Source organism: Ciona robusta, chromosome 4 (assembly GCF_009617815.1).
Source record: "Ciona robusta chromosome 4, ASM961781v2".
NCBI lineage: Eukaryota > Metazoa > Chordata > Ascidiacea > Phlebobranchia > Cionidae > Ciona > Ciona robusta.
In genome coordinates this window covers 4557869-4572011 of record NC_143238.1, presented here as the reverse complement: position 1 = coordinate 4572011, position 14143 = coordinate 4557869, and the positions used below count along the sequence as shown (strand labels likewise).

General features: G+C 31.5%; 1 protein-coding gene across 15 annotated transcripts; it reads right to left on the bottom strand.

Moving 5' to 3' along the window:
* Positions 1–254: 254 nt before the first annotated feature.
* On the bottom strand, positions 255–13998 carry LOC149736877 (inositol hexakisphosphate and diphosphoinositol-pentakisphosphate kinase 2-like). Of its 15 annotated transcripts, none has more exons than XM_089876178.1 (32): positions 13975–13998; positions 13787–13897; positions 13531–13729; positions 12977–13159; positions 12565–12719; positions 12243–12344; positions 11631–11792; positions 11118–11239; positions 10829–10930; positions 10524–10610; positions 10083–10256; positions 9519–9604; positions 8999–9136; positions 8667–8684; positions 8165–8286; positions 7843–7958; positions 7600–7653; positions 6954–7020; positions 6430–6571; positions 5798–5924; positions 5447–5537; positions 5078–5202; positions 4730–4844; positions 4397–4471; positions 3929–4090; positions 3318–3401; positions 2284–2466; positions 1905–2010; positions 1609–1731; positions 1288–1391; positions 808–949; positions 255–605 (listed from the first exon to the last, which is right to left on the bottom strand). In XM_089876178.1, exons 2-32 carry the CDS (start codon positions 13844–13846, stop codon positions 580–582), a joined length of 3552 nt encoding a protein of 1183 aa, XP_089732304.1. In that variant the 5' UTR covers positions 13847–13897; positions 13975–13998; the 3' UTR covers positions 255–579. The 15 variants fall into 15 exon arrangements, with proteins under 15 accessions (XP_089732304.1, XP_089732302.1, XP_089732306.1 ...); XM_089876176.1 differs by having other exon boundaries at positions 13531–13735; positions 13975–13994; XM_089876180.1 differs by having other exon boundaries at positions 8999–9127; positions 13531–13735; positions 13975–13994.
* Between the last annotated feature and the right edge of the window lie 145 nt (positions 13999–14143).

Here is a 14143-nt window from a genome sequence, read left to right as displayed (position 1 = left end):
AGTCGCAACCGCAACAAAGACCAGAGCTGTCATAGAAATCATGAATTGTCTACGCACGAGCTCCCCTATGAATTATCACGAGCGAAAACGACATCTGTGTATCGGATCCGATTACAGTCTAAATCTCGAACCAGGCTTTCCGTTTCTACTTCAGACAAGGAAATATACCTTTCCCGCTTGCAAATTACAGTATCTATAAACCTTTACCTGTACAACGGATTATACATTCTGTGTTATAACTTTTACATACAAAGTAGTGTAAAATTCATTTATTTTTTCGAGAAAATAAATAAACTCTGACAGTAAAGCTTAAATAATCATTTATTATTATTATTATGAACATGACTTGCTCGTTGTTAAGATTGCAATTATCACAGTGAGCATGAAACAATGTCAGAAAAATGGCAAAGTTTTAAAATATTGTTGCATGGCGATAAATAAGCAATCTCATGAGATTAAAATGCACCACAGCAACCACACTTGATAACAACTTTACTGCATCACACATTACATACATCTTGGAAGCACTTAATGTTATATTCAGTAAATGTAAGCGGCACCACATTTTTCAGAAACATTTTATTGAGAAGATTCTGTTGTTGAAGCTGAAAAAAAACATTTTAAATAAGTCTATAGGAGAAATCAACAGGTGAACAAAAGAATATGGAATCATCTTTTTAATAATAAAAAAATGTTTTTTTAAGACACAGTGGCAATGTAGGCCCCACCGTTTCAGGATAAAAAAACTATGGCTCACAATAAGTAAAAATTGAACAGACATAGTATAAATGATTGACAATAGAATACCTGTTGGTTTAGGGCGTCTAGATTGAGTTGGTGACTTGTATTCATTCGGTAAAACCTTCAGTGGAACATAAGCATTGAATACAGGCTCATGAGATGGAGACACAACATATGATGGATCACTTGGAGTGCTTGATATTTCCATCTGTATAATATACAAGTAGTGTATGTAAACGGTTGCTGCCAGGTGTATTTTCTGTATGTGTACAAGTAGTATGTTTATCATCCTAAATCCCAGGTAATTTGCCAAGCTTCGTATAGAAACTGATCTATGTAGCATGAAATATGGACTCAGATCAAAGGATGTGTTTCTGTAAATGGTTTGAACTTAAGCTAATTCATTGTCCCTATTATATTACACTACGTACTTAATACACATGTACATTCGGCCACAGCAAACAACAATAAAAGTCTATTCCTTTGTCTTATTTAGAAAACAGTGTATAGAGTATATAAAAACGATATTAAAATAAGAAAAGATACCTGAACCACTTTGTCCAAAAAGTCGTTCATTTGTTTCAAGGAAAGAGAATTGTGTAACGTTTCTAATGGACGGATAGATGGTGCCATCGAGTGACCATCGATGCCTAATATTAAACATAGAAATTAAATATAAATTAAAATGTGAAAAGTAAATATATAAATCAAATATGAATGAAACTTAGAAAGTTAAAAAAATAAAAGTTAAAAATAAATAAAAATTTAAAAAATATATCTGTTAAAATTAAAGCAATAAAATATCTAAAACTTAGAAACATGGTCACCCCATCAAAGAAATAAAACACAAAGTTTTTGCATGCTTACATTCAGTAAGGTCTGTAGCTGATAATTTACGCTCAAAGGTTGTTTCATTTCCTTTCTGTAAGCTTGGCACAGATGATGAGGTACCAGCTAATACCCTGTTACTGAACAAACTGCTTTGAGAACCTGTGGACATTTGAGAATCACTACAAAGACACTTGATTTTGATCCTACAATCTAAATGTATAAAACTTTTGATTTTTTCGAATGTTTTTTTGAAATACTATTGTTTTTTATGCAACTGAATTACTATAGTTTAGATTTAGGATAGACATATGTTTCATGGTCATTAAACTTACCTAATCCACCTTGTACACCATATTGTCTAAGCAAGTTAGTGGCGTAAACATCTTCATATAATTGTGAGGGCCTGTGAAGGCGACCACTGTATTTTCTCGCAACTTCCTATTTAAGAAAGATCACAGTTAGCCGTTTATATTGTGAAATTGCAATAAGCTATTTAAGAATGTACATGAGTAAATGTGCGATAAATAATTGGTATAAGTAAAAATCAAAGATGAAGTCTTTTTTTATTAAGTACATATGGCATTGGCAACCCAAATTTCTTTTCAAATAAGTTTCGAAAATAATGTCCTCATTTGTAATAGAGCCATTTACGTACAGAAAATGCCTGGCAACAACAACAACAGAAAATAATCAAAACATAAAATTACTCACTTGTTGCTTTATATGTACAGCAGGTGGAGGAGCTGATCTATGAGGTTTGCTCTTCCTTAGGAATGCTCTCACTGCATCCGATGTTTCTCCCACATCATTATCATCCTCATCATCTCCATCATTGTCTTCTTTAATGTCTTCAACATCAGAGTCGTCTCCAATTGTGAACGGAGTAGCAGCAGACTAGGAAAAATTATCAATATATATAAAAAATCATAAATTTTAAAATTAACTTGTATGATTTATGTGATTTTTGATTTATGTTTTTTATTAACTAAGAAAAACTATGAATTTTATTTTTTTTTAATTACATTTTTAAGTTTCGTATATAAATACAACAGACATGAACTGGTGTAAAAACACTCAACAATTATAAAAAACGTCTTAATTATTATACATTAATTCAATTATGTGACTGTCCGATACTAAAACACTGTTCTAATACTCTTCTAAATACTAAAATTTATTGAAATTTAAACTTAAACTTGAAATCTTATATCTTTACTGCCGGAAAAGACAAAAATTACAAAAAAATTTCTGAACCCTGTTCACTGACTTTTGATCTGGCTTCATTTATTGCTTTACTGATGACTGGGTTTAAAACAGAACTTGCATGCCTGGCTGCTACGTGGGATACAAGTACTACTGCTGTATGTAGCATACTTGATAGATGTACAGAATCAGATAATGGATCAGCTAAGCTGGTTAGGTGGCTTTCTGTATTCAAATTGTGGAGCTCTCGCTTTGGGACAAGTCCTGCCTTTGAATTTAAACCAAGTTTAATTAAAATATTGGCATTGGTTGGTTTTTAATAATACTGTGCTAAATATTAAAGCATTTGATAATTAAAAATAATAAAATGGACTTCAAATAATTAAAACCTAAGTAGTAAAGCCTGAAAGCAAAAAAGCAAATTAGTAAAAAACATGTAAGAATAGAATAACTCTGAATCAAATCTTAAAAAACAAAGATAAGCTACAAAAATACCTAATTAGGCATAATTTGATTAGAAATTAATATAATTTTTTGATTACTTCGTCAGGTGTCTGAGTTTTCAAACGAGAATTGTGTTTTTCATCCAACACTCTGCGTTCTGGTGATATGTTATGTGGGGAGTGCTGGAATTAAGGAATGATTTGTACATTGAAAATTAATTAATAAAATTTATTGACTTGTCTAAATTGCAACAAAAGGTATGGTGTGATTTGATATGTGGGAATACTACATTGCAAGGAATTATTTAAACAATTAAAAAATAATTGGAGGTATTAGGATTATTTAACTTGCCTAAATTGCAATAAAAGGTAACTGAAACCTTCATGTTACACATATGTCTCATTACATTAAGTTTTCTAGTGATTTGGTGCATTGTCAGGTAATTAAATAAATTATATTTACTACAAATTGGAGGGTAACAATTAATTGATCTGCTTATATACGTTTGAGCATCCTTTATTTCAAATGTTGTACTACTTAATGATTATTGGTTTTTGAAATGCACATTTGATAAATTAGTTAATTACAAAGTGAATACACCTTTTTCTATATGGCAGAGGTTCTGCAACCTGATACGCCATGGGACCTGATTTGGGTCATGGCTAGCCCAATTTTGTCCCAAACAAAGTTAGGTTAACTTTACACTCACTGCTCTGCTGGGAGGTCTCGAACTCGGTCTAAATCCTCCTCCCTGAGGAAAACTATCATCCGGTTGAGTCCCTTTTGCTCCTGGACTGAAGTGAAGCTCGATGTGGAACCTCTTCTCGGATTGTGGAGGCTCGCTTGGGTCTTCGTATAACATGATCACGATCTGGAAATAATTGAATTTAAACATTCCAAATTGAGTGCAAGTATGGTTTTTAAAAAAGAAATTATAAGAGTCCAAAAATGACAATTTGTCCTAGATACCTAGAAGATAGAACTAAACAGGCTTTGTTGAACAAAAAGATGGAATACAGGCTTGGTAGAAAAGGTCAATGTCAATGTGCATAAAACTCCAAAAAAAATTTTGTTTTATTAATTTGTTCTGGTGACTACTTTTACGGCAGTACATATTTTAAAAAAGGGAAAAATAGAGGAACCTGTGGTTTTGAATAAAAACTTAATGCTGATTTACCTGTGTCATATAGTTGAGTTCGGACACAGCGTCCACATATTCCATGGCTCGCTTCCATTGCTCATCTATTTCAATCTATGAAATAGTTATGGAAAACTTGTTTAAATTTTGGAACATACAAAACTAACAAACATGCTTTACCAAACCAATCTTTTTACATTAAAAATGATAATAAAAGAATTTCTATATGTAAAATATTCAGTACACAACCTATTTATAAAACCCTTAGTCCTATGCTTCTCCTAATATTTAGTAGCATATATTTAAGATGTGAAATTTATACCCACATCATGTATTTAGTATATAAATATAAAGTATGATATATTTACTTACATCACATAGAGCACCATATTGTAATGCAGTTAGCAGTGAATGGATGTGACTCTCACTTGTAAAGTAAAGTCTGGTACGCACATGACGACCAGGAGATAAAACACCACGAGAATATCTGTAGTGTGTTTTATAAGGTTAGTAAAGAGAAATAACTAGAGTTCCTGTTTTACTTTTCAGAATGTACTTACTAAATTGGGAACTTTATTTTATTTTAATCAAATTGTAACTTTGTTATAATTAAAAAATACTGAGTGATAAAGTTTTGGATAGGCAATAATGTTAATCATCTTTTCTGTTATACGAATATAAAAATAATAAAAAGAGAAAAAGGGAATTAACTTTTTATACCTAGGGTTGAGTCTGTAAGTATCTTCCTCCAGGTTTCGCTGAAGATCAACTTTAATCTTCTTCAGAAGAGGAACGCAAAATCCAAGAGCAATTTCCAGCTTCTCACTTTTAGTCATCCCGTATTCCTATCAATGTATTAGGTTACCAGGATGTATGGAACATGTTTCTATTTTAAAAGAGAGAGGTCCCCGGACATTTGAATTTTAGACCTAGGTGGGTACATTCTCCCAAAACCCATGCATAAAAAACGTTTTCTTAATTTTAAAATTTGTTTTCAATTTTTGACTGATTACTTTCTGCTTCCAATTATTGCCACACGAATTATATTTTTCATCATTTAAAGCGATGATGTTTATTGGCTGCATTTACCTGAGGTATAACTACATCTGCCAATGCTTTGGATATTTTGTATAATTCTGCATATTCAACCATGAGAGCTCCATTATGTTGAAGATCATATCTGTTATATAAAGTTAATTTGAATGACATTGTGACAAATACATCCTTATTTGTTTTTATTAAATATAACTCAATACAAGGTAATTTATACTGTATTTAGCAGCTAGGCCTTTCTTTTACATTTTTACTGAAATAGTTTTTACTTCTCTAAAGTATTATTAACAACCGTCGTTTTGCTGCTAATTCTCTTTTCTTTACTATCGATGAGTTAAACAAAATTCATGCTATCTAATATATGGAGGCACTCGTGATGTGACTTACTTGATACAATCATAGATATCAGGTATCTTACTGATGTCATAAGTATCATCCTTCAGTTTAAAATCTCGTTCAAGTTTTGTCCATCGTTGCAACATTACTTCAAGTGACTCATTGTGGTACAGTTGGACTGTGAAACATCATAAACTGGTTACAAATCATATGATATAAGTTTGTGAAATGTCATAAATTGTTCTTAAATTATATGATATAAGTTTGTGAAATGTCATAAATTGTTCATAAATCATATGATATAAGTTTGTAAAATATTATAAATTGTTCATGATCATATCATATATTTTTTTCTCATGTAGATATATTTAATATACAGTTTTCTATTTTATATGTATGCGGCGTTGTTGAGGATCTGGGATTACCTTCAGATTTCCCCAATTATATATAGATAAACGTTTTACACATATACATTTTAATTGGTATAGTTATCATATAGTAACAGTCTGACAAAAACGTTTTGCCATGAAGGTTGTACCTGCTCTGCGTCAAAAACTTTCAACAGTAAAAGTAGTTCAGGACTATTGCAACAAGTTTTTATCCTGTAATTATTACTCAGTGATAAACTTTAAATAAATACCAGTTTTCTTAATTTAATACAGGACACAAATCATTAAAAATACCTTTATCAGATACTGAAGCAACTTTTGCTCTTAGTTGCGATGTAAATGACTTCATTAGTTTATACATCTGTGCACATTTCTCCAGTGGATTGGAGAGATAGCTGATTGCTTTGTTTATAGATTGTGAGGGTAGGGGGGCAATCTATTAATAAATAAATGAATACAACTTTTTTTTATGTATGCTGACAATTTGAAATGCATGGAAAGTACAACAGGTTACACTGAGAGTGATGCTAGGAAAGTTTAAAGGATTTTAGCTTTTGGGAAGATATATTTATTCGTTGGATTGTACAAAATGTTAAAGCCTATTGAGTAAAGCAGTTCAATGGGACAAGGCCAAAGTTGGTTAAATTGATATTATAGGTTATCATGTAATAATCAGGGTAACAAAAAAGTTCTTGGCAAATTCTAGCCTTTAATCCGAAACTCGAGATGTGCCACACATAGGACCTCGCTATAGAACTGAGTTTGTTCAAAATGGTACTACAACTTCAGTTAATTAACAGCAAGACTTATAACATCACCTGTTTGATGTCTTCTTCCGTTATAGCTCCCTTCTTGTTCAGTAGTTCTTGCAGTTTGGTTTTCACCCTGCATTTAACAACAGCAAATAGATTATTAATAACTCATCAAGTCCCAACAACTATAACCAATTATACAAGCTGATTTTTCCAAACAATTGGTTGTATGGCGTAACAGTTTCAGTTAAGTTAATGGAAGGTGTATGATGTGACATGTGCTTTTTACAGTAGGATTGAGGGTTTTTAATTACTCACACAGAGTGAATTAAATGTATGGTCACACATAAATAATTTGAAATGTAATGTATGGTATGTAGGGTCTTAGAATGAATACAATTGGTAACTAAACATTTTACAAATTAAAATTGTTACATTTTTAGAGAAATAAAACCTGTTTTTTTATATTGGTATTATTTTTACAGGAAAAGTATTATTAAAGTTTTGTTTCTCTTCATATTCATTCTAAGCTTTATTCATTATATTGCCCTGGTATGTCAATTTTGTTCAAGCTCAAATTTAAAATTGCTGAGAAATCTCAAACTGAAGAATAACCAAGGACTTGTACAAAAGTCCTGTGTGATTAGATCCATGACTGATGACACTACATGCAAGTAACCATGCCTTCACTTAAAATGAAATAACGACATACACAGATTGCTTTCGTCCAACCAGATCATTGCAATCCTCATCTCTGTGAAGAAGGCTGAGAGAAAGAAGAGAGAAAGAAGAGAAATATTAAAGAGGAGCAGGGAGCAAATGGAGCTGATAAGCAATGAAAGAATGAGAGGCATTATTACAGGACATGCATCACTTTAACGACATTTAATTCAATTAAACTGAGGATAAATGACAACAAAGTAATGATAAATTAAAAAGCAAAGCGGGTTTATACTTTTGTTGGCAGTCACTTAAGTTGTCGCCTTCATTGTCCAACAACCCATTCATGTTAGCACTCTTAACCATCTGCACAAGGATAGGTGTAAGTTCGCCTTCAAGAGCAAGCAAACCCTGGGAATAAATGAAGAAATTGTAAAATAGAAAACAACAACTGGAAAAATAATTAATATTATGAGCAAAACATGTTGCCATTGAAAAAGACTCTGAAATTTAGTCAAAAAAAGAGAAAGTTTTACTGTTTTTGTTGTGATAAAGATTTTTACCAATAAATAAACAAATGATAGTAAACTACATATAAATAAAAATATCAAAGTTACCTTTGCAAAAGCAGCAGCGGTCATTTGCACCCTGCCTTCATCAGAAGCATATATTTTAAGGTCATGTCGGTATGTGCTGTGTAAACGTAGCAATCCACAGCCAGGGAAACCAGCATAATCACCTGGTATAAGGTTTATGTTTAAGTGGATGGGTATAATATTGACATAATATAATAAGCTGTGGAACCTTCAAAACTAGGATATCAGAAATAAAGACGTTTTTGCAACATGGTCCAACTTTAAAGAGAAATTAGAGAGATGGGTCATTCTAGGCTATATGTTTGTAAAGCGTATACTATGTAAAGTAGACAACATTAAAAATCATGGGCTAAAGCGAAACATCCTTTTAAAGAATTTTAACTTACATATATTTACACAAAATGTCTAGGCAGTGGGAAAACATGACAGAAACTTTTTTTATATGCCACTAACAGTGTAATTTTTTTAGATCTGTACAGAAGAAAGACGTGTTGTCTAGTTTATTAATCCAGAGTGATTTTACCTGTTACTTCTCCACTGACTGTTGGTTAAAGTTGAAGATGATGATAGAAGAGAAGAAGGAATTGAAAAAAAGAGAGATGAGAAAAAGGCAAGTGATATTAAAAAAATAAAAGTAAATTAGTAGAAAAAGTAAACATTTTTGTACCAATAGCCTTGGGTATGGGATACATTACCAACCATTGCTTCAGTAAGGCCCATATAATTCAATGCCCCTTTAAGCCATAAATGTACAATTTAATGCATTGAATTATTGACTTTTGAATATGAATTTTGGTAACAAATAGTAAATTTTGAGAAAAAATACTTTGTAAAAATGGAACATATCATAATTACCTTGTCCACCAGGATACATGCAACGGAATGCTCGACCTAATTCTTCTGCTTGCATACGACCTGCTGGTGTTAGTTCTCCTCCCCATTTTAATATTAGAAGTAAAGATGGCCCACTGTATGACTGCTGGTCTGTGGAAACTTAGGAAATTGGGTTGATCAGTATAAGATAATGAGATATATAAAGTAGATACTGAATGCAGAATACCAAATCAAGGAAAAAAATTCGATGCTTAAGACTAGTATATGGTACAATACAGTTTGAAATGGAAATATACCTCCATTAGACTATAAGTTACAGTTTAAAAACTACGACTTTTAATTCAGAAAGATTATAAGGAGCATGAGCATGACAGTTTAAGCTGAATAAATTGGGCATATTTACAAAAAATGCATAACCTTATTATCAGCATTAGAAAAATACTTTGACAATAAACCATAATATAGAAGTAATGTATTGTGAACCATAGTAATGATTATTAACACAAGGTAAACCATAATAATGTTAAGTAATATAGCATACCATCTTCTGAACTTGACGTCACATTTCTACTTGATGACATGTACTTGAATTGAACTTTCCTGTTTATGCCAGAGAAGTGTCCATACCTGGGATTAGCATATATGGTGGTTAACCAAGTGATGATTTATAAATATTTAAAGACGGTCACTGTTTTTGCTTGGTTTTTAACAGTACTTGCTAAAATGTATCATTAATAAATGTTGGATAAACTAAAATTTATTTGTTAAAAAACATGAATAAAATAGATCTTGTTTAAAACAAATTAATAGCTTTAATTTTACTCTAAGTACCAGCTGCGGCTGAAACACAATATGCATAATCATACAGTATATGATTCATACTGTTTTAATTACTTTTTCATAACAAATCAATAATTTATGAATGGTATCAGCTCTTGTTTCAAGAGAATGTTTAGCAAACAACATAAATCCATAAACTGATACACCATACATGCCAACTATATTTTACTACTGAAATTTAAAATGAAATCCATAATATATTTTGCCATTCTAAAATTAAAACGAAATCTTAACCATAATTAAACAGATGTTACTAGCCACTCACATTTCCAAAACACTTTTAAGTTGTTCTACTTTATGTTGTTTTTCTTTTAAAATAGCATTTGGTTCCACAAGCAACCAACGAGCAACATCCAACACTTCTTGAAGTTGCTTTGGTCGTTTTAACTTCAATTTTCCTGTCTTGTGACCGTTGTATTTCGTGAAAAGGTCGAAGAACCTGAATTGCAATACAGTAATAAAATATGCGATAGTTGATGCTTATATATATAACATATGTATGAAGAAATGTTATAACACTTGTATTTTATGCTAATTGGGTGAGGCCCTGTAGCAAGAAAAATAAGGGATTAGGTCAAAGCCTATTACCCCAATACCGTGTATTTTAATGAAGTTAAAAGATTTTAATTTCACAAAACACAAATGACACAGCCATTATAATAAACAGAGCGTATGAGTTATCATGTCTGTAACAAGATATACTTACTTTTGATGTCTAACTTCCATTTTCATCTTTTGTTTTGGCGTTCGATCTCCGTGCCTTATAATTGCTATCACACAACGTAATTCCATCCTAAATATAAAGTTTATTTCAATAATTCAATAAAGTAAAAACAAAAGTGGAGGCACATTAGGTGTAAGTATTGTTTTTTCATTTATAAAGTTTTTGTGTTGTTGTTGCTAATGCATTAAAAATTGGTGAAAAAAACTGTTCGTTTTGTTTAACTGATGTCCACAGGTGAGTAATTGAACGTAACAAAAGCAACTGAAAGATAATAATGATAAACTTACATAGATCCAGAAGTGGTTGGTACTATTGGTATATCTTCAGCATCTGTTGTAATGGACCATGGTATATGGAACTGAGGTGCCAAGTCTCTCATTATAATGTTCCTGGTAATATATATTAATGATAGGTGAACGGTGCTTAGACAAGGATAAATGATGCTATTTTTTTGCTGTTTTTAAGCTTTTCTAACTACAGAAGAAAATGAGACCCTAGAATAATTTTTTAACAAAAAAGGTTTTTCTTAATTTTTGTTTACATTGCATATGCAAAAGCACAATATTTTATAATTACCCCAAAACTTTTGCACAGTCGTCATAATATTTCATTGAATTCTTTACAAAACTGAAGCCATTGACATCACATACAAATGACTTGCCATGAGCTCGGAGGAAATCAAACCCACAAACTGTTTGCTGTGGATGAAACATAAGGATGTACATGTCACATGTGTAACTTGTAAGTAAGCGGGTGGGGTCTACTCCGCAAATATTAAAAAAATAAATCAAAATTGTTTTAAACCCCCCTTTATGTGAAAGTGTAATTTAAATTATATAATCATGTGTCAGAGTTTAGTAATATATAATCGCTGTATATAATCATGTGTCAGAGTTTAGTAATATATAATCGCTGTATATAATCATGTGTCAGAGTTTAGTAATTTCTAAGATCGAATAAAAATAGTGCATAAATGTAAACCATAACAAAAAAACATGTCAACTGGATATTATTGAAAACATAAGCATTGTGTTGTGTTAAGTATTTTAACTCCATGGTATAAACAGCTAAACTAAAAAGAACAATTACCTTGAAAGCAAGGCAAACTTGTCTTGCAATAAGTTTCTCCTTGGCTGATAAAATGACAGGGAATCTCACTTCTTTACCCTCACTGTCTCTTTCTACTTTACCATCAAGTGCAGGGGATTTACGAGCTTCAGCATGAGCATAGTCAGCCCCCACTGTGTACACCTGTGTGTGGTAAACTGGTAATGATGGTGTGTTATGTAGTTAAAGTTAACTGTGGTAATATAGTAAATGCCATAAATCTACTTGATAAAGTCTATATGTCATGTACTGTAGTTACGATTTACTGTGGCAGTTCAGCATAAGCCATGAAATAGGACCATAGTAAAGTTTGGGACATTATAATTAAGACAAAGAATGTCTGGCATTGAAATAAACTTTAAGAAAGCATAGCATATATCATTCTAGTTGTGTCAAGAAAACTTCTGAGTGCAGTAAGTTAAGAGCATTATCTTTAAAATCAGTTACTGTCTGCACCAAGGCATTTAATATTTAAATTCACAACTAAAAACCAATTTAACAACTTAAAAATATAAAGTTAAATATACAGTACTGAAGTGTATGAAATACCAATATCATTAAACAACCACACTGTAGACATTAAGAATTAATTACCTTCACATCTGTTCCATCAGTTGGCATGAAATCTTCATATATATATGAACCAGTACGTCTTACGCAACTTTGTGTTGAATATTGACTGCTACGGTTCCCAATCTAAAATGCATGCAGTACTTTACCACATAATTTTAACACACATATTTTGCCATTCCATTTAAATAAGAGAATAAAGATGCCATTTAAGCAAAATATTCATCTTTTATTATACAATTGGTTGGAAATTGTACAGAAGTTATTTTATGGAAAAAAACAGGCAACCATGTTTGGTGAAAAAAACTTGGTAGGTATTTCTTATAACAAAGAAACACCAACTTACTTTTCTAAACAGCTTCTGGCATCCACCACCAGCAGAGGAAGGATAGTAAATATGTATGTTGTGATCTTCAGCATCTATAGGCTTCTCAACAAATGGTTTATGAAAAACCTCATTCCCAACTACAATGTGATCTTCATATTCCTCAAAATTGCCGCCTGTAACAAGCGATGAAATATAAAATTAAATCTATATTTTGCAACTGTACCTTAGTAATTAATTCGCGTATGCACCAAGGCTGTATTTAAGGGAAAGGTGGTACAAGGTAAAATACACAGCAGTGCTTTAGCATTAAACCATAAGATACAACATTAACTGTAACAATCTAGTAAGAAAAAAATGGGTAACACGATGAAGAACCGGTGCTTAGCATAATTTTAGGCAAGGATTGACGCAACAATTATAATTTTCCCACCTTTTCCAGTGCTTCTATCACAAAGTGCATAGCGTGGAGTTTCAATTCCATTTTTTCTCAAAATATTATAAACTTCTCGTCTGTCCTGAATCGCAAACTGTGTTTCCAAGTCATTGATCAAAAATGGCTGACGCAGTTCAGTATATTCCACTGCTTTTTTGAGTGGAAACCCTGAAATGGTTTCTGTTATGAAAAATACCATTCAATAGTGTTGTTATTGAACAATTTCATTCTCTGTGAAATATAATAAATATCCAAATATTTTTTTGTGTTTGGTAAAATAACTGATTCTACTATTTGACCAAAAAATTAAGCAATATTTGTAGATTGTGACTTAAAATAAGTTGCCAATATTTGACATATTGTGGATGTGAAATATATATTTCATATTTACCACTTGACTGACATGAAATGACGCATCAACCATAAAATGTTTATTTGTGTAGTGTTTTATATTTACTGTTTGAATAAAAAGAAATAATGCATGAAACATAATTTACCTATGTTTGTGTACATAGCCCATTTCTAAAATAGTTTTTATTTAGTATACTTACCACTTGACTGAAATGAAATAAGGCAGTCGCAGTGTGGCCATTCAGATACAGGTTTATTCATAACATCATCTTCATCAAATATATTGATATGAATATATTCGAAAAGCTGCAACCGATTCAATATTTCTTGCATTGGTTTTGATTTTGTTTTCTTGGCCATTGCACAAATTCCAACAATGATTTGTTTCTGCTGGTGAAACTGTAACTTTTGTAAATTATTTATTTGTTTAACTTTATTATGTTGTATTATACTTACATCATTAAAATTATCAATGTCAGAGTCAAAGTCATCGGTTGGGGTGTTACTGTCATCCATTTTTATGCAATCCAATATTAAAGCCTCACCATACGTCTATTATCGCTAAACCTAAAAAAGAACAGAATGGAGTCAATTAATTTAACATTTGCTGCAAAACAAGCAAGAATCAAACCGTTTAAAATTACTTTTTTGATACCAAAGTTGCAAAATCTAACTGGTCTGTGGAACAAAAGAGCAAAAGAGTAAACACAAACAGACTACAAGGGTAATTCCCTTTTCTAGATGGCGCATTGGTCAATCTTTATGAAGAGTAAAAAGTTTGGGGACTACTGATTCTAATTGTGATATCTTAGT

Coding starts and splice junctions, on each gene's coding strand:
- LOC149736877 (XM_089876176.1), bottom strand. CDS start 13,846: ATGGATGACAGTAACACCCCAACCGATGACTTTGACTCTGACATTGAT. Junction 10,257..10,523: donor ATGGAAGTTAGACATCAAAA/GTAAGTATATCT, acceptor ATTGCAATTCAG/GTTCTTCGACCTTTTCACGA. Junction 7,021..7,599: donor GTTGGACGAAAGCAATCTGT/GTATGTCGTTAT, acceptor TGTTAAATGCAG/GGTGAAAACCAAACTGCAAG.